At 44.4% G+C, this 23737-nt stretch overlaps 2 protein-coding genes across 4 annotated transcripts in view; one reads left to right on the plus strand and one right to left on the minus strand.

Moving 5' to 3' along the window:
* TESC (tescalcin) overlaps positions 1-6402 on the plus strand; it is a 57717-nt gene extending 51315 nt beyond the window's left edge. The window contains exons 7-8 of the mRNA XM_072600330.1: positions 4817-4864; positions 6116-6402. Coding sequence (XP_072456431.1) covers positions 4817-4864; positions 6116-6193 — 126 coding nt within the window. The 3' untranslated portion in view covers positions 6194-6402. The remainder of the gene's footprint in view (positions 1-4816; positions 4865-6115) is intronic.
* Positions 6403-12294: 5892 nt separating this feature from the next.
* FBXW8 (F-box and WD repeat domain containing 8) overlaps positions 12295-23737 on the minus strand; it is a 119364-nt gene continuing 107921 nt past the window's right edge. For all 3 annotated transcript variants that reach the window (XM_072600329.1, XM_072600328.1, XM_072600327.1), the window contains 3 exons: positions 20484-20657; positions 17582-17698; positions 12295-16900 (listed from right to left, as the gene is read on the minus strand). In XM_072600329.1, the coding sequence (XP_072456430.1) occupies positions 16756-16900; positions 17582-17698; positions 20484-20657 (436 nt within the window). In that variant the 3' untranslated portion in view covers positions 12295-16755. The remainder of the gene's footprint in view (positions 16901-17581; positions 17699-20483; positions 20658-23737) is intronic.

A 23737-nucleotide genomic window follows, 5' to 3' on the forward strand; every position in this document is an offset into this window, starting at 1 on the left:
CAGGGCTTGGCATTGGGCCTGGCTTCCATTTGGGATTCAGAAAAGGAAGAAAGGAAAGAGAAAAAAGAGGGAAGGAAGGAAGGAGGGAAGGAAAGAGGGAGGAAAGGACGAAAGATGAAAAAAGAGAAAGGAAGGAAGGAGCTCCTAATCTAACAGGGGGGATAAAACAGAGGAGGCTTGAAGCAGGGTCTGTGCCCTCTGGCAGAGAATGATGAAGGATGATGAAGAAGGGATTCTTGTCCAGGGAAGGGTGGGGCTGATGTCCTTCCCAGCTCTGAGGTTTTCTTCCCACACTTGAGCAAACACTGGAGGGTCTCAGAAGGAGGGCAATGGAAATGATGGAGAAGCTGGGAAACTATGTGAAAAACCCAGAGAGAAGCCCCAGACCCCAGCGAGCCAGGCTTTCCAAAGCCTTCCCCATGTGCAGAGTTGGTCCAGCTCACGGCACATGGCAAACTGGAGCCAGCTTACCTTTTAAAGCTCTAGCTACAAAAAGACATTTGCTCTGCTGGCTTCTGAGTTTGGGAGGTGCCAGAGCTGTCATAGGGGTGGCTGGCAGGGGCACCATGGTGCACAGAGCACTGGGCTTGGAATTAAGAAGACTCCTCTCCCTGAGTTTAAATCCAACTTCAGACACCTTCTAACTGTGTGACCTTGGACAAGTCACTTAACCCTGGTTGCCTCAGTTTCCTCATCTGTAAAATGATCTGGAGAAGGAAATGGCAAACCATTCTAGTATCTCTGCCAAGAGAACATCAGCTGTGTGACCCTGAGCAAGTTACTCTATCCCATTTGCCTCAGTTTTCTCATTTGTCAAATGAGCAGGAGAAGGAAATGGCAAACCGCTCCAGTAACTTTGCCAAGAAAACCCCATGAGAGTCAGGCCTGATTGGAAACAACAGCTATGATAATGGTGATGATGATAATCATAAATAACCAGCATTTATAATATGCATTTAGGGTTTGGAAAACACTTCACAATGATCTCATTTGATACTCATAACAATCCTGGAAGAGAGGAGCTTTTTTTATCCCCTTTTTACAGAAGAGGGAAACAAGGGAGTCAGAAGTTAAGGGACTTACCTAGGGTCACATAGCTAGTAAGTGTCTGAGGCTGGATTTGAACTCGGGTCTTCCAGACTCCAGGACCCACTGTTCTCTTCACTGGAACAACTAATGACCATTAGCTGTCTTTTCCCTATACCCCTCTCCTTTAAAGGGGAAGAGATGGGAGCCTCAGTCTCAGCCATGGGTGATTTTGTACTGGGTTCAAGTATCCATGACATGGCTGGTCACCTGAGTACTGAAAGGCAAGTCAGTGAAGATTGGTTGTTACTCTTAAGCACGGTAAAAGATGAGATCTTCACATTGGTAGCTTGAGTCACAAAATGTTCATCTTCCTTGTATCATCCCGAGTGGGGAGGAGAGGTCTTTCAGCTGATGAAAAGCTTGAGGGTATCTCCTAATTAATTACTGAGACTGGAAGACAGATTGCCAGCTGTAGCTGTATGATCTCAGGCACTGGGACTGCCCCTGGAGACGGAGCCTTGGGGTCATTTTATTTACTCGTCTTTTTCAGGCTGGTCTTTTGGTCCTAAGGGAGGCTTCTGGCTAGGTGGAAATCTGGTACATTCAGCAAATTAAACCACAGTGGCACGGAGGCCCACAGCACTGGTCACGAGGGCTCAGGATGCCCAGCTCACTTCCATACTGGGTCAAACTCCCATTTGATTTAATTATACTTTCCCTCCTTAAATTACTCCCAATCCTACTTCAGTTTCAATTGGTGACAGCATTCTTAATTTCCCACAGTAAAATTGTTGGCAGCTGCTGAGCAACATAAAATCCACAGACACATTTTAGTAGCTGCTGAACTGATGTGTGTGTGTGTGTGTGTGTGTGTGTTGATGTTGTCCGTGAATTTTCCCAATATTGCTCCATCTTTGCTAAGGTCCTCTCTTCCAATGCCTCATCGTGGCATGGTGACCCTGGGTATTTGAAAACTATGCCAGGGAACATAAGCTTTGGCAGGTCTTAGCCAAGCTTGGAAAGGCGTCAAGTACTGGGCTAGTGATGGAGTGTACATCTGGAGATATGACAGGTCATAGAACTGTTAGGCAAATTCAAAACTTATGGAATGGCCAGACCCAAAGCAGAGTAGGCAGCTAAGTGACCCAATGGATAAGAGCACTGGACAGTTCCTGTCTGGGACCCTGAGGAAGTCACTTGACTTCTGTTTGCCTCAGTTTCTTCATCTGTAAAATGGGGATAATAATAGCACCTGCCAGCCAGGGTATCATGAGGATCCAATGAGGTAATATTTTTAGAGTGCTTTATAGATGTTAGAGCTCTACCTACATGGCTACTGTTGTTATGATGGTTGGTATTTAATGGTTAGCCTTCATATGGAAGGGCAGAATGCCCCAAACATCCCTCCTTAACCTTTTATTGTTCAACCATCTTATCAGTGGCTGGGATAAAGACAGAGATGACATGTTAATCAAAATTGCAGATGACACAAAGCAGGAAGGCTCCACTCATGCCTTGTATGACAATATTCAAAGATATCTTAATGGGCTAGAAATATGGTCCATAATTAAGATGATGAAATCTAAGGGATAAATATTTGTAAAGTGTTACCTTCAGGGACAAAAAAAAAAATCAACTTGAAAATGACAAGATGGAGGAAAACGTGTCTGGAAACTCCTTTGAAAAAGATTGGGGATCTTTTGATGACTTCAAACTCAGTAGGCGTCAACAGTATGATATAGTAGCCTTGATATCTTGGGTTGATTTAAGAGAAGGATTGCACCCAGGGCTAGAGGGGTGATTGCCCCATTCAGGGATGACTCAGGTTGCATGTGGAGTATTGTGTTCATTTTGGGGGCACCACATTTTAAGAGACTTTGAGAACCTTCATCACATCCAGAAGAGACCAACCAGGACGGTGACATCCTGCCAAGACCACAATGAAGTAAGAGAACATGCAGAAGAGAAGGCTTAGTGGGGAAATGGAAGCATTCCAGTATCTGAGGGCTATTCTAGGGAAGAGACCTTGGAGATTGGAACCCAGAACAATGGGTGGAAATGAGAGGCAGATTTAGGCATAATCCAAAAGGGAAATTCCTAATGATGAAAGTTTCCCCAGAGTGCAATGGGAGGCATTTGGTTCTCTCTTATTGAAGGTCTTCAAGCAAAAGCTGGATGATCGATGGGATATGTTATACAAATTCCTGCTCAGATGTAGGAGATAATGGATGCTCTTGGAGGTCCCTATGTATCTTTTGTCTAAGAACTACTGTAGTTGATTTCAGGGGGGCTCAACACAAGTTGGCCACAGGATAATGGTTATTTTGGCCACAGCAGCTCACAGGGATGGTCCATGAATGCAGTTGTAATCTGCCTTAGTGGAGGGATTATCCATCCTGGCCAGCAGGTTGGCAACGAGCATTTACTATATGCCGCCACAGTGCTAAGTGCTGGGAATGCAAATGCAAGCAAATAGAATATCATTTCTGGCCTCGAGGGGCTTACATCCCAATGGGGAAAACCAAGACATAAAAGGAAGCTGATGTGCCAACCAACCATGGATCCATGAAGTATCCACATGCATCCACATCTGTATCGTGCTCCTAAGAGCTCAGTAAGCACAAACCTACAAAACGTAGAAGGCAGATGCTACAGAAAAGGTTTCCATGAGAGATACGTTACCACATGTGTATACGCATGTGTGTATGTGCATTTAAATATTTTACGTAAATGCAAACACAGTAGGATTTGTGAGACTTTAGAGTAAGTGGAGACACATAGATCCACACCATCTGGGCCTCTCCGACAAAATTCTTTGGAAATATTAATGCACAGGCTGGCTTTGGACCCGAGGAGAACCTCTGATGCCTACTCAGTTGTGGGACATGTGAGAAAGTCATTTCAGCTCTCTGTGCCCTGGTGACCTTCCAAGCTAAACTGGTGTGGACCACTTCAGTGGAAGTCCATGCCAGAGCACATTCTGCCCTCTCCCCCAAAATGAAATTAGAGATCCAGAACCTCTCCTCCTCAATCTGCCTGTGCATGCCAACATACACATGTACACACACAAATATACACAAACACATGTATCCACTTAGACACACATATGCATATAACACATATACAAACATGCACACAATACATACAGGTATATGACAAAGTGACACATATACAAATGCACATGATACACATGTACAAAACACCGTGTGCACGCTATGTACATGCATGCACACACATATACACACAAACAATGCATATGAACAAACGTGCATACAGAGTTAACATGCACATGCATGTACACAGTTGTTTCAGTCACATTCTACTCCTTGTGACCCCATTTGAGTTTGGAAAGATTTGCCATTTCCTTCTCGGGCTTTTATAGATGAGGAAACTGAGGCAATAAATGAAATGACTACATATATGTATATGACATATACATATACAACGTGTAAGCACACACACTCACAAAGGGCTCCTTAGGTTGGTGAAATCTCTGCTGGCTCACCGTCAGCACGACCGTATTTCCAGTTGACTCATTTTCCTCCCCCTTTTCATCATCAGCTCTTCTCCTGAACAGAGGCCCAGCCTAGTTTCCTTGGAATCTGGTGGTGGTGGGGAACCCTGTGTCCCTTTGGCTCTACCACCTTTCTCTGGCCTCAGACACTCCAGATGTGAAGGATGGGAGGGGCAGACAGGGCTGGTGATGGACGGGTGGGCACTGTTATCCCTGACTCTCTCCAGGGACTTTCCCCAGCGTCTGCTTACTTTTTATTTACTTCATCTCTAGCAACCGGACCAAGTGTATGAGGGAATCACCTTTGATGACTTCCTAAAGGTGGGTGCTACAGGAGGAGAGGAGACCCACGTTCGGGGAACACTAGGGCTCCAAGGAAGGGGGTTCCGAATCAGAACCTGTGGCTGGTATTTCTAGTCTGTGATTGTTCTCTCTGCCTTTTGGGGGTGATTGTGGCTATGCGGGGGGTGAGGGTGGGAGGGAGATGCCAAAGCCCTGGGGCTCATGAAGCTGGAACTTCTCATTTTTGTCCTCCTGGCTGTCCCTGGTACCATGTCCGACATGGTCAGAGAAGTGACCACTTGAGAAGCTGAAAGTTCTCAGTTCAGAAATGCTCAGCAGCTATCTGCACTTCGCATGGGTATCCCCTCTCTTTACAGTTAGGGTCCAATGGGAGAAAAGGGAGCCAGAAAAGATGGGAGGAAGAGGAGAGACAGAGAGAAGAGAGAGTGAGGGTGAAAGACAAAAAGAGAGGGAGAGACAGACCGAGCGAGACAGAGAAGGAGGGAGGGAGAGACAGAGTCTAAAGGACAGAATACCTAATTAGAATTCAACTCAACTGAGGTTCCAGCCCCACTCACCTTTCCTGGGCCTCACTGTTTTACTTTGTAAAAACTGAATAGTCTTTCTCTCTTTCCAGGTGTATGTAAAGACAAGGAAGGTAGTCATTATGAAAGTGTTCGCTCTATCTCAGGGAAAGAGGAGTTGTAGGTCATTAATTATTAATCACAGAATCCTAAAGCTAGAGCCTCACCTCAACACTTAATAACTTACAGTTAGTGTTGTACTGAAAAGGGAGGCAGGAGACAAATACTGATGAAGTACCTATTACGTTCCAAGTACTATCTTTACAAATATCATCTCATTTGATCTTCACAACAATCCTGGGAGGTGGGTTATTATTATCATCCCATTTGACAGGTGAGGAAACTGAGGTAGGTCAAGGTGAAGTCCCCCAGTTGATTAAGTGTCTGGGACCAGATTTGAACTCAGGTCTTCCTAACTCCAGACCAAGTTCCACCTAAGACTCCTCTAGGTTAGAAAAGAACATGAACGTCATCCAAATTAATCCCCATGAAAATAGAACAAATTTTCTAACCACCACTCCCCAAGTCAGAGCTATGGTATAGACTGAAGTGACTTAATTTCATCACTCCCTTTTTACCTGCTCAGAGATGTTCAGACCCCGATAAGGGTCAGTGATGAAAACATGGAGCAGTCCGCAAGGAGCAAGCGCTAACCTGATGGAGTCTTGACAACGTCCTCTAATGGTGTCTTCTCATCCTATTCCAGATCTGGCAGGGGATAGACATAGAAACCAAGATGCACGTCCGCTTCCTCAACATGGAGACCATTGCCCTTTGCCATTGACCTCTGCCCGCCTCCTCTGCAAAGGGTGAAGCTGCCAACAGTGCCCTTGAGCAGCTCCTCAAGGCTGTTGGTCCCAAAGGAATGTGGTGTTTTTGCTACTGACATGTACATGATCCACTAATAATGCACTTCTATTGTTTTCCTATACAGAATGGATGGTGTGTGAGACTTGACTTTTTATCTCTAATAAATTAGGTTTTGTTAATGAATGTGGTCTTTGTGTCTGTTCACACAGTAATAAAATCTAAGAATTGGAAGGATCCTCAAAGGCCACTTAGTTCAACCCAGTTTGGCTCATATCTTTCCCCAAAAGGGTCCTGTCAGCTCCCATGCAAGCATTAAGGTTAATAATATGTTGGATAAAGGACTGGTTTTCTTGAATCTGATGAAATAAAGTGGGGTTGATATTCGAGCTCCTTGACGTTAAGAAAACTTTGCATCTCCTTCCTGAAGGTTTCAAGCAACCCTCTCTTCTGGTGGACCCCACAATCCCCTGCAACTTAATCATCTTAACTGGGTAATAATGAAGGGAGGTAGCTAGGTAGCTCAGTGGATACAGTGTTGGCCCTGGAGCCCAGAAGTCTTTGAGTTCAAATCCAGCCTCAGATACGCTCATTAACTATGTGACCACTTAATCCTATTTTCCTGGAGAAGTAAACGGCAAGCTACTCCAGTATCTTTGCCAAGAAAACACCATGCGAGGTCAGGAAAAGTTAGATATGACTGAAGAGTGGCATCAGTGAAGGGGTAGGTCTAGGTTGCTCCCTAGGACATATGTAAACCCAAGTACGAGATTTTCTTTTATATATCACCTTATTCAATGAACCCCTGGTGTACCTGAGGGTTCCTTAATACTCCAACCCCTCTTTCACTTTGGGGCTGTACCGATTGGGAGGCCTACAGGTCTCCATCCATCTCCAAGTAAGGCCATCTCCAAGTCGACTCCATTCGACACAGGCCCCTGACTTCCTCTAAAGACCACATGATCACAGAGATCTCTCTCTAAGCCCACGAGCAGCCCTACCTTCTGAGCACCTGGCTGAATTCCTCTGTTTGTCCTCTGTTCCTGTCACTCAGAGGGTCCCCATGTGAGTCATTGGTAGCTTAGCAATACAAAAAGGCTTGGTGGGGGGTACTTTATTCCAGGGGGGTGGCTGCCCCTTTCCACATGGGCTACAGGTATTTACTAAACTTTTCCCACTGTTGTGCCCTGTCGATATAATCAATCAGTTAATATTTTTTATTAAGTGTCTACTATATGGCAGGTAATCATTAAGGATACAATAAGAGGCAAAAGACAGTCCCGGGCCTCAAGGAGCTTGTGATCTAATGAAAGTAGCTAATTTTCCATTTCTCTGGCACTAACTGTGCCCTGTGGACAGAGTGCTGGGCCTGGAGTCAGGAAGACTCAAATCCAACCTCGGATACTTACTAGTTGTGTGACCCTGGACAAGTCACTTCACCTTGTTGGTCTTAGTTTCCTCATCTGTTAAATGAGCTGGAAAAGGAAATGGCAAACCACTCCAGGATCTTCACCAAGTAAACCCCAATTGGGGTCATGGAGAGTCAGACATGACTGAAAACAACTCCAGGCACAGGGATCCCTGTGAGTGGGCCAATAAGTGAATGGGCTTTTCCTGGGTTCTTTCAGCCTTAAGTGACTGCTGAGGTCACAGCTAGAGAACTGATGATGTGGATGGAATGGGCCTACGATTCCAGGCCTGTTTCTGAATCACCTTGAATGTGTCCCTTCCCTCTCCCCAGGCCTTGATTCCACCTCCATGAAAAGAGAGAGTTGGATTAAATGATCTTTAAGTATGCTTTCAGCTTTGACCCTTGGGAGATTGTACCACTGACATTTCCTTTACTTCCTCCATCTTGTTTCCATGTCCTTCCCACACATGGCTTGTCTCCTCATTTATCCTTGTGGGCTAGGCAGATGCTACATCCCGGACTTTAGCTCTCTAGTGTTTCAGGCCCACCTGGTCCTGGGCAACTCCACGGTTCTGGTTCAGGGTGACAGATCACTGCCTCAGGCATTACTGCAAGGGAGGTGTTTCTGTACACTGGGCTCACCAAATCACCTCTCCAGAGGGGGCCAGGAAGCCACACTGGCCCCTGTGTGGGGCTGTAGGTGGGAAGAGGCTGCTCAGTGCCTAGGGGAGCTTCTGGCCCAGGCAGCAAAAGAGCCAGGACAGATATTAATTGTCTCTTCTACGAGCACTGATGTTCTACAATATTCCCACTGTCGCTGGCAGGTGGCAGTTTCCTTGATGTGATATTTCTCATTATCAGAACTCAACCATAAAATATATCTCCTCTCAGTCTGACAAAGTCCCTTTTGAGGAGAGCAGTTTTTCTTCAGTTGGGGGGAAAGGGGAGAGAATAAGCATTTATCAAGTACCAGGCAAGAGGGTTGCTAGGTGTTGGTGTGCCTAGAGCACTGGGATTGGTATCAGGAAGACTCATCTTCCTGAGTTCAAATATGGCCTCGGACACTTACTGGGCAAGTCACTTCACCCTGTTGGTCTCAGTTTCCTCATTTGTAAAATGAGCAGAAGAAGGAAATGGTAAACCACTCCAGTGTCTTTGCCATGAAAACCTCAAATGGGGTCACTAAGGGCTGGATACAACTGAAAAAGATGAACAAAAACGTGCCAGGCACTATACCATGTTTTACAAATATTATTACAGTCAAACCTCACAACTTTGCAGTTATTATCCACATTTTACAGATGAGGAAACTGAGGCAGACAGAGGTTAAGTGACTTGCCCAAGGTCAAGTGGCTAGTATCTGAAGCTAGATTTGAACGTAGGTTTTCCTGACTCTAGGCTGGGGAACCTTTATCCATTGGACTTAGTATTTACATAGAAAAGGATTTCCAAGGCACTTTACATATGCTATCTCATTTGATCCTCACAACCACCCTGGGAGGGAAGTGCTATTATTATCCCCATTTTACAGATGAGGAAACTGAGGAAGACAGTGGTTAAATGACTTGTCCAGGTTCACACAGCAGAATATGAACTCAAGCTAGCACTCTAGTGCCTACACCACCAGCAGATTTCCAGTGCTCCCTAGACCAGTTCCCTGCTACATCTCACAGAAGCATCTCATTCCAAAGAAACCCCTTTGGTGATTTATTCTAGAGCTCACTTACACTCTCAGAAACTTTTTTCTGTTGTAGGATTAACAAAATTCAGAAATAAATGATGTTTCAAGCCTTGGAAATGGGACTGGGAGGCCACATTCTCATATGTAACCAGGAGGCTGAAAGCAGGTAGGAACACCTTGGACGGGTGTTGAGCAGCACCTGATTGACTTGGTCTCATCTCAGGCGACCCAAAGCTGCCAGGAAGCTCCGTGATCTCCCCCTTCTTGTCTTTAGAAAGCCTAGGGTTTGCAAAGCACTTTCATCACAACCACCCAGTATATATTCACATGCTATTTTTTTTTTCCATTTTGTAGAGAAAAAAATGAAGCTTTGAGGTATTCACTTGCCCATGGTCTTGTGGTCAGCAACTTTCAGAACTCAGCAAACACTAACCATTTTAAAATGCGTGAACCTCTTTTTCACGTGTCGCTCTTCTTCATCCAGACAAGACCCTCTGGTTGAGAGGCCACCAGGGACCTAATTGATCTCTACTGTTGCCTATCAGCTTGATTCCAGTCCCTAATTAATAGAGAGAAGTCATATAAACAACCAGTAGGATTAGCTAGGGTAGGTTGCTCAGATGGCATCAGCTGCTAAGAAACTCCCACCATCTCAGGAGCTGCCCTCAAATCCTTTCCCCAAACTACCCTGGCTTCCTGATCACAGATGGAGGAATTCACTGGAGCTCCCCCAGTTCTGCACTGATGGTGTATAGTATAACTATGGTCTCTATCCTTCCCTGGTCCACCCTTTTGATGGAATTCCTATTTCCTGACTTAAGACTTTGTTTCCCACTCATCCTTCCCCTTCCTGGCTAGGCTTAAGGAAATGCTTCACATATCATAAGTCTATGCATCCTAAAGATATTACTCCTTGCTCATGATTTAAAGCCCAGCCTAATCTCTTTGGGGCCCTGGGCCAGCGGTAGTTTGCATGGTTAATTAGGGTAAGATTGATTCATACAGAGTTTTGTTCATGTGCTCAAAGCATGATAGGATTTTCAGAATCACCAAATGACCTTGGCCCAGGGGATGTCTTCAGATTGGCCAGAGTAAGTGTTCATTGCCACTGGAACATGTGCTGGGAAATTTTCTTGTGTTCTTTTCCTTTCCTCCTGGTGAGATCATGTGGATACTTGGGAAGTCATTAGAGTTGCCTATTAGTTTGTAGCAAATTGGCTACCCAAAAAGGGAAGGTTAATTTTGGTGGGGGTTCCCTATGGTCTAGTTGTGCTGCTGTGTTTTGATTAATAAATAAGCTATAGGTCATCGCTCCAGGTACTGTTTCAGAAAGGCTTCGACCATCTGTTGGCCAGTCTGTGCAGGCCAGGCTAAAAAGATGAGTCTGAAATGGATTTCGTTAACAACTTTGTCCCTCTTTGTGCTTCATTAGCCAAAAGGGCCTGATGAGCATGGGGGAATGTTGGATTTATAGCACAGAAACTGAGGCTAGCAGGATGATCAAACCCAGCCCCTGCCCAGGGAACAGAGCTGAAAGATGGCAGATGTTACATTCATTCTGAAGCACACATCAAGCCAAAAGACGGACCTGACATTTGTTTTTTACCCATTTCCCATCAAATATACATGGGGCACCGAGTCACTGTCACTACAGGGAAATAGATAAAAGAAAACATTAGATTAAATACTGGAAGGAACGTGAGCAGTCCTTTCAGAGCTCCCAAGTGAAGAAGGCAGTGGACAGGTAATTAGTGCGCACATGGGTTAGGTTCCCCACATGGGGGCTACCCTCTGGACCCCTCCACTCTCTTCCCCCTCACCTGCTTGGAGGCTGTTGAAAACAATGAGTTCATTTCTATACCTCCAGAAGAGGAAGCATAATGTAGTAAACATTGGATTTCTGAGTCTGTTGGAGTCGGGGTCAAATCGTACCGAGGAAAGAGTAAAGGAAGGTAGCCTAGAAGTACCAGCTCTCAAACTCTATTATAAAGCGATAATCATCAAAACAATCTGGTGGCCAATCGATGGAATAGATTAGGTACAAAATACACAGCAGCAAATGACCATGGTGACCTAGTGCTTCAGCAACACAAAGTTCCAAACAATCATGGAAAGAATTCACTATTTGACAAAAACAGCTGGAAAACTAGAAAGCAGTCTGGCAGAAATAAGGCACAGACCAATACCTCACACTATAGACCAAGAAGAAGTCAAACTGGGTTCTTGATTCAGATATGATGGGGGATATCATAAGCAAATTAGGGAGCATGGAAAAAATTACCTATAAGGAAAGAGTTTATGACTAAATGAGATAGAGAGGATCAGAAGAGGTAAGATGGATAATTTGGATTACATCAAATTACACAAGGAAGCAGGAAACTAGGGGAAAATTGTACAGCAAGTTTTTCAAATAAAGGTCTTCTTTCTTCAACATGTAGGGAATTGAGCCAAATTTATAAAGATAAGAACCCATTTCCCAACAGATAAATGGTCAAAAGATAGGAAAGGGCAGTTTTCAGAAGAAGAAATCAACGTTATCTATAGTCATATAGAAATACTCTAAATCCCTATAGAGAAATACAAATTAAAACAACTCTATCTATCTATCTATCTATCTCTCTGTCTATCAGATTGGCTAACATGAGAGAAAGGAAAAATGACAAATGCGGAAGAGGATGTGGAAAAATTGGGACACTAATGCATTGTTGGTGTTGTGAACTGGTCCAATTTGTGGAGAACAATTTGAACTATGTCCAACAGCCTATAAAAGTGTGCATAGCCTTTGACCCAGCAATATCACTGCTACTAGGTCTGTACCCCAAAAAGATCACAGAAAAAAAGACCCATGTGTACAAAAATATTTATAGCAGTTCTTTTTGTGGTGGCAAAGAATTGGAAACTGAAGGGAATGGGGAATGACCAAACAAGCTGTGGTATATGATTGTGATGGAGTACTATGTGCTATAAGAAATGAAGAAGAGGCAGATTTCAGACAAACCTGAGAAGACTTTATATGAGCCGATGGAAAGTGAAGTGATCAGAACCAGAACCTTGTACACAGCAACAGTATTGGAACGATAATCAATCATGAAAGACTTAACTGCTCTGATCAATACAATGCTCCCTCACAATTCCTAAGAACTCATGATGAAAAAATGTCATCCGGAGAGAGAACCGATGAACTGAGTACAGACTGAAGCATATTTTTTTCACTTTTTTTTGTCAACATGCGTATTGTGGAAATGCTTTGCATGACTTCATGTGTATGACTGAAGATATACTGTTTGCCTTCCCAACGGGTGGGTTCGGAGCTGGAGGAAGGGAAGAAATTTTGAACTGAAAATTAAAATTAAAAAAAAATTTTAAAAACGAAACAAATCCTACCACTGATGTTTGCTAGCTATGTGGGCAAATCTCTTAATCTCTCCTGAGTCAGTTTCCTCTTCTGTAAAATGGGAATAACACCTGTAGCATCTACTTCACAGGGCTGTGAGGCTCAAATAAGAGCATTACCTACAATAGCAGGTGAAAAAAACTGCAAATCTTAAAGCATTGTATAAGTTATTATTATTATTAGTAGTAGTAGTGGTGGTGGTGGTAGTAGTAGTAGTAGTAGTAGTAGTAGTAGTAGTAGTGGTAGTAGTAGTAGTAGTAGTGGTAGCAGTAATGTTTGTAGTAGTATGTGTGTCACATCACTGGAGACAACCAGCAAAGGAGTCCTACAATTTGAAACAAATAAATTAAATTGCTGTACTTATAAAAGGAGGATGTATAAGAGGAGACTGCAGAGGGAAACCTGATAAGAGGAACTCAGGGGTAACGTTTTACAGTAGCTTTAGAACATAAATTATAAATAAAGGAGCTAATGCTATAATGAGTGACTTCCAGTCTGGGCTATTTGCTGCCCTTTAAGAAAAGAATGTCTGCCAGCCATGAACAAAATGCTCTTTTTTTCCCCTGGCCCAGCTGGGATTCAGAAGATCCTTTTCTTTCTTTAAAACAGGAAGACAGGTCTGCCTTTGACTTGACCCTTCTTTTAGCAGCGGAATCAATCCTTACCTGCACTACAGTTAATAAGTGGGAATGTGAACCATCTCCCCTCTACATCTCCCCCCGTCCCTTGCAGTGCTGGGAGCAGCACAATGTGACTTAACTAGGCTTTGGGGGAGTTAAAAATACAAGCTGCTTTGGCAAGGGTTTTGCAGAACACCTGCCTCCCAGGCTGTCCTCCCACTCGGTGACCTTGGGGAGGAAAGAACAGTCAAGTGGGAGGGAATTAGCATCTTTCTCTGGTAGCTTTCCCAAGCATCAATACCATCTTTTCTCCTTGGTTCCAAACAAGTCAGTTTAAGAACCTGATAGAGATGCTGGCCCAGGTGCAGAGTCAGATCAAACGAGCTGCAGGAGGCTCAATGCTGGAGGGCGGGGCCGAGTTGTGGACCAGGCACTTAGCATTTTAGTTTGTTAAGCAAGGCAGCAAAGGGATGAAGTAGTCTCTTGAGAAGATGTCTATGAGGATGACTGAAGAGCTGGGTAGAAGGAAACACACTCTGTTGGGGAGATCTAGACAATGTGGGTTGTGTGACCTTGGGCAATCCCTCTGGCCTCACGTTCTTTGGGAAAGATGGATGGATGTCCTGAAAATAAGTACCTCTAGTACTTCTGAGTCATGTGATAAGCTGTGAGACCTGGAACAAGTGGCTTTACTCCCGATCCTAGGTCTTCTTCATCTGTACAATGAGTGGTGCCTGCAGGGAGCTGTGGCAGAGGACACGGGTCGAGGCTGCCACCTCCTACAGAATGAATGCAACGGTACCAAGGATGTGGACGACTGATCCTGTGGGTCTTTGCTTCGAAAGCAAAAATGTTCCTTGGTATCAGATGAGAGTAGGGGCCAATGAGACCATCTGGACATTTGCTTTTGGAAAGAGAATAAATAGAATAGAAGACACCATCCCAGCCACTTCAAGTTTCAAATAGGGCCCTGTCCAGAGATGTCAGGATTCCTAGGGTCCCCACCTGGCCTCTAGCACAACGTAGTCCGCAAGGCTGCCTGCCAGGGGGCCAGCCCCTCTCTGGCCATGGTGAAGATATATGCCTGGCTCCTGATGGCTAGGACAAGGAAGTAACCCAGACGGCCATGGGGCCAACTGAGAGGATGACCAGTCAGACCAGTTGAAAAGCCTCTGGTCCCAAGAACTGAGGCATGGTTTTTAGTCTGTTAACACAAGAAATGACTTTCTTCACCTGTAGCCTCCAAAACATAGGCTAAAGGGACAACCCTGGAAATGTCTTAAGTATTCCCTTCCAGAAAAGGCAAGATTTTCCATCCCAAGTAATAGCAGATTCTTCTGTTGGTCAGGTGGTCTTTTGAAAGTAGTTTAGGTTCATAGGACTTATTTGTGAAAGGAATCATAGAAATAACAGGATCACAGAAGTAGAGCTACAAAGGACCTTACAGGTCACTCCAAAGGCTTCATTTTATGGAGAAGGACACTGAGACTCAGAGGAATCAAGTGATTTGCCCAAGGTCACAAGGACAGTAACTGGTAGGTGCAGGACCCAAACCCAGCTGTTCTGACCCCAAGGTCAAGGGGCCTTTCCACTCTATTAATGCCATCTTTTAAAAAACAAACAAAAAACCCCCTCTATAGCCTATGTCCCATTAGCTCTGATAAATCTTTCCTCAGAGAGTGCCTATGTTTATAGCCTTCTATAACTAAATACTGCATGTGGCATGATCCTTCCATTACGAGCTGAAGGGTAACCATGAAAATTAAGTTTTAATGAGCAGAACTGCTTGAGGTTTTCGGTAGCCAGAATCTGAAAGGGCTGAGCTCATCAGAAAGATTTATAGACTAAGGCTAAACATGAGAAACCAGGGATGTGCCTGCCAACCCTTAGGTTTCAGAAGTTTTCCAAAGGTGAATAAAAGGGATGAGGGGAGGAAGGCCTGAAGATGAGGGAGGAAAGGGAGGGGAAGCCAGGATTTCCAAAGCAGCCAGGCAAATGCTGAATTATGGAGGAAGGGATCCAAGGATCGTCAGCAAAGAACACAGTGGCTCCTTCCCTGCTGGGCAAGTGGATGACTGAAAACCCTGGCAGAGGGTGGTTGTTTGAAACACAATTTTGGCCTCACTAGGCTATGCATCTAGGACTCCATCTCAAAGCCAGTGGTGCCTCATTGCCAGAGATTTTGAAAAAGTGGAAGATGTGTCATAGAGAATAAAGCTGGTAGAAGATTTTATTATTTCAGCCCATATTTAGTTATTAATAGTACTGTTGCTGGTAGAAAGGTAACATTGTCTTAGATCTTGAGGGTTAATTTTTTAGTTTTTAGTGAAACTCTTCTCTGACCCCTGATTCACGACAAATTCTGCCTAATTTCATTGGAGCCAGGGACTGCCTCACTCATCTGTATAGCTAGAAGCATGATGAAACGCAGAACGCCACAGGGGCTGCTTTGTGAAAACAGACACCCTCCTGGGCCCAGTGGTCCATTGGCAGTTCTCATTATGCCAATGCATGGCAGAAGTCAAATGTTATTAAAGGAAGGTCAGCTGGGGGTCAAACAACCGATGACACCCCAAGATTTCAGGTGGCTGAGAGTGGAATCTTTGGGTGGAAAATAAAATCAGAATGACCTTCCAAGTGCTGTTCCAGAAAGGAAACAAAGCCACTGCCTGGAGGGAAGAGGCCGCAGCCCCCAGCTGAGGCCTCTGTTTCCTCCTCCCCCACTTTCTCTCTCCCTTTGTCTGTCTCTCCTTCTCCCATTCTCTCTCTCTATCTCCATCTGAAAAACTAAAAGGTCTTCACGGGACAGAACTGATTGTCACGAGGAATGTGTAAGACCTCTTACAAGACAGGAAACCCAGGCCCTTTCTGGACCAGAACAGAAAAGTTGTCCCACGGTGTAGGTGCTTCATCTTATGAAGAAAAATTAATCCAAAGTCTAAAACAGTTTAGTCACAGACCTAGTGTTTGTAAAAGGTCCTTGTATCGATACACTCTTTATGCTGAGCTCCTCCCTGGGAGCCGATCCCCTGGAGCTGCAGGCTTATGCTGGAGGACATAACATAGAGGGCTAAAGTAATGGACGCTCTGGAACAGGTCCAGAGCTCAGTGTATCAATTATTCTTTTCTAGGGGCCAGTGTTCTTTCTCACAGACGCCTCTAGCTTGAGTTCTTCCGACATCTCGGTGACCTTTTTTCTGGAGTTTTAATGCTCCTGCCGGAGCCTAACCTAGCCCAAGCAAGGTCAGGGCTGAAAAGGGCTTCTCTTGCCCCCCACACCAACCTGCTTGTCCTCTGATAACCATTCACCGCGAAGGTGCCAGTGAGCTCAGCCTGGCAGAGCCCAAGGCTTCTGCAAGTTCTAACATGTCAACAAGGGGCAGTGGCTCTAAGGTCTTCCTGACCCCTCTGTTCCAAATGGACAGCTCGTTCCCTAAATGTTGTCATAAGGGACGGCCAGGCCAATGTTGTAGTTGTAACCAGCCACTTCATCATAGGATGAGCGGCAAATTGGAAGAACACTTTCAAGGGCCAACTGGTCTGTGGAAAACTCATAGGCGTGGATGATTCCTCGATGCCTGGAAAAAGCACAAAAAAGACGGGAGGGAAAAAAATGCATTACTACCAAGAAAGATACAGGTGATTAATGTCATAGGGTTAAAAAAAGATATTATTAATAACAAAGGCAAATAATTAGAAGTAGGATTGCGTCCAGCGTTATTCATCTGACACCCAGTTCTCTGAGTATTAAAGGTGGATGGGAATACAAGGCTTCCTTGACCCCTAGCCTATGCTGCTTCGCTACATCCCCACCATGATGAGTATTTGTGTCTATGTCATTATGAACTGATGAATGAAGGCAGAGAACACAGGCCAAGAGATTAATTCATTGGATATAAATTTTAAAACAGAGTATTTTCCCCCTATTTGCAATTTAAGGATCTCACAGTCAAATTCCATTTGTTTTCCACCTCCACTGTTCCATTGTGGTACCTGGATTTGCAGGAAGGTTCCAGTCCCCCAGTGACTCCCTTGTGGTCACTTCCACATGGATGTTCTCTAACAAGTAAAAATTCTCTGGGTACAAAAGCTAAGCCATGGCATGAAGCAAGAAGTGGCAAACTAGATATGAATTCTGATGCCTTGGGTCTAAAACCAGTGATTCTCCCACTGTACCACAATGGCCCCCAAACCTTTTTTACCCCTGAAAAATTCAAGCTCGCCAGCAAGCCCTGCCCAGGCCAGGTTGGCCAGCTGACCTTCGGTGAGCAGTCAAGTCATCGTCCAGAATACTGGCTCCTCGGGGGCTCTTCTCATCAGGGATGTTGGCTGTAATAAGGCTGTGTGTATTAAACCAGATGTGACGCACGGGGTGTCTGAAACAGCAAGGGTGGGAAGACAAGTCTTAAACAGACACATTCCACTAAAATTAAGACAAACTCACACCTTATCATTTATCCAACACTACCACAGCATCACATAACTTAGAGTAGAAGGAACCAGAGAGCTTGTCTCATTCAACCCTCATTTTATAAATGAGAGAAAACTGAAGCTCATGAAGGTTAAACAACTGACCCGAATTCATACAATATATGGGGGGGGGGGGCGGGGGGCGCAGGGCCAGACGTAGAAGGTGGTTCTCTGACATTAAGCATCTGCGCCTTAGTTTTCTCATCAAAGGGATAGGAATAAATATGGAATTTTAGAATGTCCTGCAAAGGGCAGATATTCAAATATTTTCAAAACTAAATCGAACATTGTTGGTGCAGAGTGAAAAGGGTTTGTATGGGTATGGCAGCACTGAGAACAGAAACGAAGAGATGAATATGAGAAATATTAAAGAGGGAGAATGGACAGAATCCAGCATCTAATTTGAGATGGGAGGTGAGGAGACATGAAGGTGACTCAGGTATGGAGCCTGGATGACAGGGAGAATAAAGAGGAAGGTGAGGAGGGCTAGCTGGTGTAGAGAAAGGATAATGAGCTTACTAAACATGTTGAGTCAGATGGTGGAAATGTCTGTCGCAGTTTACAGGAGAGGTCATGGCTGTAAAGACAGAGTTTGGAGGAAAGGAGGTAACAGGGAAAGGGGTGAACACTGAGGGTTCTCCGAAGAAGAAATGATAAAAAAGAGTAGAGGGCTGAGATCTAAACCTGATTCTGATGGACATGGCTCCTTTGTCACAGAATACTCAAAGGCCTATGGGATAAATTGGGCATCCTTTTGTAAAGCAGACCGGAAAGCCAAGGTGGAGACAGCCTCACAAAACAGACACAAACCACTGGCTTAAACCTGGCTTCATCTGAATCCCTCACTCCTTGGAGACCCCACTCTCATGAAGTTAAAGAAATCAGTTCTAACTAGGATCTGTCAGTGGCATCAACTGTGAAATCTCAAATCTAGTGAAAGAAAGTGAAGGTTATCTGTAACTGTGACAAAGGAATCCATACAGCCCATTATGGGGTGACACTGTTGGCCCAGGATGGCTCAGGAGCTCTCTTAATGGTACTAGCTTATCAGTCAAAGGTTGGGGTAACCAGCTACTTCAAATTGTGGTAGATTACTCTGGAAAGTCAACAGTGGCATTAAGGAACTATGGTCACTAGAGTTCCATCACACCGCCCAGGATTCTTTGCAATCTTAGATATGTCTCTTCCCTTTCTCAGGTCTCAGTCTCCTCATCTATAAAACAAATGTGGAATTGGATTAAGCAGATCTATAAAAGCTCCTCCTTGATCTAAATCTATGGTCCTGGTTTGCAAAGGTTGAAAATCTAGGTGGCTTCTAGCACCACCTTGTGGAAAATCTGTACATTGCATAAGAAACGCCCCCCAAAAGGAAACCCCTCAAGTGAGTTTCTTCTGAAACATAGGGAGACTATCAGAAGTAGAAAACACTGGAGTACAGCCCTGGCCTACTCCACCCAGGGCTCCTGTCATGGCTGGATCTGTGTGAGGCACAAACCACTGTGCATGTGAATGTGGAGGCCTTCGATTATAAGAGACAGGACAATCGAAAACCCTGGCTCCATGTAGCACATTAATACCCATGCCAAAGCAGAATTCCATTTTATACCTTCTAGTGAGTGCATTTTGCTTGTGACGGCAATAGAAGCGACTTCCAACTTCAAACTATTAACAGTTTCACCAACTGCTCCAAAAGAACATGAAAAACTTTCAGAGTGCCCCACCCGGCCAGACCCGACAGGCCACTGTGGAGGAACTTCTTTAAATAGTAGGAACTTTTTTTACTTCTATTATTATTCCTTTCATAATTTACTATCCATCCACCACTGTAAACATGCTTAAAATCCTTGAAATGCTTTCTATTCCCAGTGTAGACGACTACTCAGGATATGAGCAACTATGTGGCCTCAAGTTTATAGTGACATGCTTGAAACCCCAACTTTCTCCCAGTTCACTGGCAAAGGAAATAATTCTGAGGTCTGAGGAACACTTTCAGTATGAACTCTCCTCCAGACAACCTTTTATGCATTGGTTTCTGAACAAAATCCTCTAGAATAAAAAGATCACACATATCCAGACAATTATAAACTCTATCAGAAGATGCTATTGTCCTATACCAATCTAGCAGGACTTCCATTGGCACTGAAAGGCAGTGTGGTGTAGTGGGTAAAGTTGGCCTCCACGGCAGGAAGACCTGAATGCAAATCCTGCCTCTGACACTCACTTGGCAAGTGACCCTGGGCACTGAGTGACCCTGTCAGTTCTCCAGACACCTCTCTAAGACCTTAAGTAGCAGAGAAGGGAAAGGCAGTTGCCTACACCAAAAAACTCACATACCCCGGTCCTTGGTCACTGTAGTCATGGACAGAGATCACAGCTGAAGATGACCATGCGTGCTCTCCTGCCCACTGCACAGTGACACATGAAGGCTGGTCAGCAAGCTTAAATGTCCTCACTAAGAGGCCTTGTTCTCAGAACAAGCTGAGCACATCTGAGATAAAGGCTTCTGTTTTCTACCTCATTTAAGATGGATCTTAAAAGAATGAGGGCATTTTTACTAACTTGGAATTGGTGGTATTTGAGCAAAAGGGATCAAAATTTTACATGTGTCATATGAAGAGCCAAAGAAACATTAGCTCATTTACCTTTAATGATCTGGGCCTATAAAATCACCTAAAGGAATGAAATTATTACCTGGCATGCATTTCCCATAATTTGTTGCCCATCCGCTGGTCCCAGACACAAACCAGGCCTTCTTCGCCTCCACTGACAATTTTCCAGTCATCCATTTGAACAGCAGAGACTCCCAATTGGTGAGCATAGAGTGAACACAAGGACGTACTGCTGCGTAGATCATATACCCTCACCCTGAGTAAAGAGATGACAAACACAGGAAGGGAAGGGCACTGTCAATTTTTCTGGTCTAGGTTTTGAAAAATATAGAATTACGTTGCTTATAGATACTTAGAGAAAGGAGATAAAAGAATTTGGTATAAACATGAGAGGATATTGGCACAAGATGTTGGCACATGGCTGTGTTCATGTACCTCCCCCTGCCTCCATCCACCAAGGTTTAATTAATCAACTAACTCAAAACCCAATCTCAACACCATCATCTAAAGTATAAAAGTACTTGAAGCAAGAGCTGGAGAAGTTTCCTTCCTTTCCATCCTCTGGGACCTGGAGTCAGTCCCACCCCTGGGATCTAAGGTTCTTCACCTGCTTAGGGGGATAGCAGCGCCTGTCCCTACTGTGGGCTTGGTTTAGATGGTGAAGGAGAACTTAGCCCTCTGGGACACATAAATAACTACCATGTGTTCAAAAAGCCAGTTTAATTACCTGTGAACTGCAGTTCACGAGGGCAATAATGCTGTTGGGGGACAATGTTCTGTCAGGCACTGCAGTACTAGTCAAATAGATGGACTATTATTGAGTATATCACGTATAGAAAATACGTGATATATGTTTATATAAACCAACTCATTTTTCTGCCCCATGGCTTCTTAATCTGTAAAATAGGGACGATAACACCTGCATCACCTTCTTAGAACCACAGCATCTATGGGCTGGACAGATCTGATGTGAGGAGTAAATGAGATAATGCGTGAAGAGCGGTCTGCAAACCCCCAAAGCAGCGGTTCAGTGCTGCTTATTGTTCTCCCTGCCATGTGATGCTTTCCGATGAGGGGTGAGGGGGTGGCAAGCTATGGGACGAGGGTGATGGGCCTCTGAAAGGTCAGCTCTGGAGCAGAATCAGAGAAATCTAGGACTGGGATTGTTTGGGGAAGGGCAACATTTCCCATGTGCCACACACAGAGATGGTTGGTATGACTGGAGCGTTGCTCTTAAATCTCAGAACAGAAAAGAAAGAAATGTGTGGAATGGAATCCTCTGGAGTGTGTTTTGGGTGAACAAAGGTTTAGCTGCCTTAGTGGCTCCCATACAGGGCTACTCTGCTCGATAGTGAGGTTCCCTAATTTAGATTTGGCTGTTAGGAAGACAAAGGCAAACACAAATCTGTCCACAAGTTCAGAATCTGCCATCTGTTTTTCATTTGGATAGCAGTATGGATAACTCCAAATAAAATAAACAAATAAACCAAAAGATACCATTATTGTGTGGTAAATGGATAAGAACAAGGGGAGGCCCCTTGTTTTAAGGGAAATAAGTTGTTTGGAATGGAGAACATTTCTGGAGGACACCCTAACAGGCAAGGTTGCAGCTTTCTTCCTATGGACAGTACTGAGGGCATGGGCTGTTAACTCAGACAACTAGATATTCATCTCCGGTGAACACAATAATCAGCTTAAAACCTGGGACGATTAGGTAAAGCCTATACTTTGGCACTAAATCAGTCCACTCCATGGGCTCCAGGTAACACAGCCAGTGGGCACACAAATGTGCCAGGACAGTGTCCAGGAGCAAAGGAGAAGCCGGCGTAGTTATCACAATCACATAGCTAGCTTGCGTTTCATCAGTGTAGTCTGCTGAAAAGAAAAATAATTGGTCCAAAAGGTATAATTGTGTTATGTTTAATATTCATGGTCGAGCTGGAGGACAGTTCCAAAGCTCCCCCGCCCAGGCCCTCTCTAATGAAAATCACTCCGTAGGAGCCTGCTCTATTTCGCCAATTAAAACAAAAGACACCAGCACCATCCAAAGACTCCAACCGAGTTGCATCCATCTGATGGGCAGGAAAACGTGCTGGAACCGAGACGGAAGCACGCTCTGGGTGGGTCTATGGTCCGAGCTCCGAATAACTTATTCTGACCTTTACAGATGGAGTCAGCAGAGCACTTAGCTCCCTGGGACAGCCGGCCATGCCATGAGCACACCGAAATGGAACATCACCAGGGCAAGATGGAAGCTCAGAGACTCTTTAATTGGAGATGACAACTTGGGGCTTTCTTCCCATTGGTTTGGCTTGGAAAGTCCCATCTGACAATAAAGGTTCATTGTATTTGCTAGAAGAGCTGGCGGCAAACCTGAAGCCCATTCAGACTCTGGCTTGGTCGGTTTATTAAGGATCTGACCTTCAGCTATGTTTCTATCCAAAAAAGCATCCAGGAGAGAGGGAGGGATAAAGGCGGGAGGCATTCAAATGTAGCCTTTCAAAACAAAAGCTTCTCCCCACTCCAAATCCCCACCAAATACACAACAGGAAGGAAAGCACGATTCCCTTTGGTTTCAGTGACAATAAGTGGTAACAGCTATTTATTTTGGTGCATAAAGAGATGTCTAAAACCCTCTTTCAAGTAGCATTTTTGATCCCTCGTAAATGATTCCATTTAAATAAGAGAACTAAAAAAAGACAACACATTTTAGAGAAACACTGGCCCATTTCACCCAAGTAGGTCAAGGCTAGAACGTTTTTAATCTTTTGAAACCCCCACATCAAATAAACCTTCAGCAAATGCTTACTATCACTCTGACATCAATTCAATGAAGTTATAAGCACCTACTACGATGAAGACTCGATGACAGGTGCTGAATAATAATTCCATAACTAATAGTGTCTGACCGTATAGATGAACTGAAAAGGAAATGCTAAAAACCTTTTTAATAAGTTGAATAGCTATTGCTAAAGTTCAACAAGGCATGTTTTCACTTGAGTTCATCTGAACGGTACGCTTATTGATACTGGTCCCACTAACACAGACTATGACCTCAAAGGATCCACTAGGCAACATCCTTTTTCCAACAAGTTACTGTCAGTTCAATGCACCTGACTCTAAGTTTGCTGAGAAACAAAAGGGTAACTTAAAGAGAAAGGAATATGATCCAGCAATCTGCTGTCCTGCCCGACATGGGCCTGGTCGCTGCCTCCTACTTTTGCTGTGGGCTCTCACTGGAGCACTGACTTCATCTCAGAGATTACCAACAGGAAGACTGTGGTGGAAATAGAAGAAGGGCTGGGGAACCTCATGAGGCCTGTCTCTGTTTTCCAG

This window comes from Notamacropus eugenii, chromosome 4 (assembly GCF_028372415.1).
Source record: "Notamacropus eugenii isolate mMacEug1 chromosome 4, mMacEug1.pri_v2, whole genome shotgun sequence".
In the NCBI taxonomy this organism is placed as follows: Eukaryota; Metazoa; Chordata; class Mammalia; order Diprotodontia; family Macropodidae; genus Notamacropus; species Notamacropus eugenii.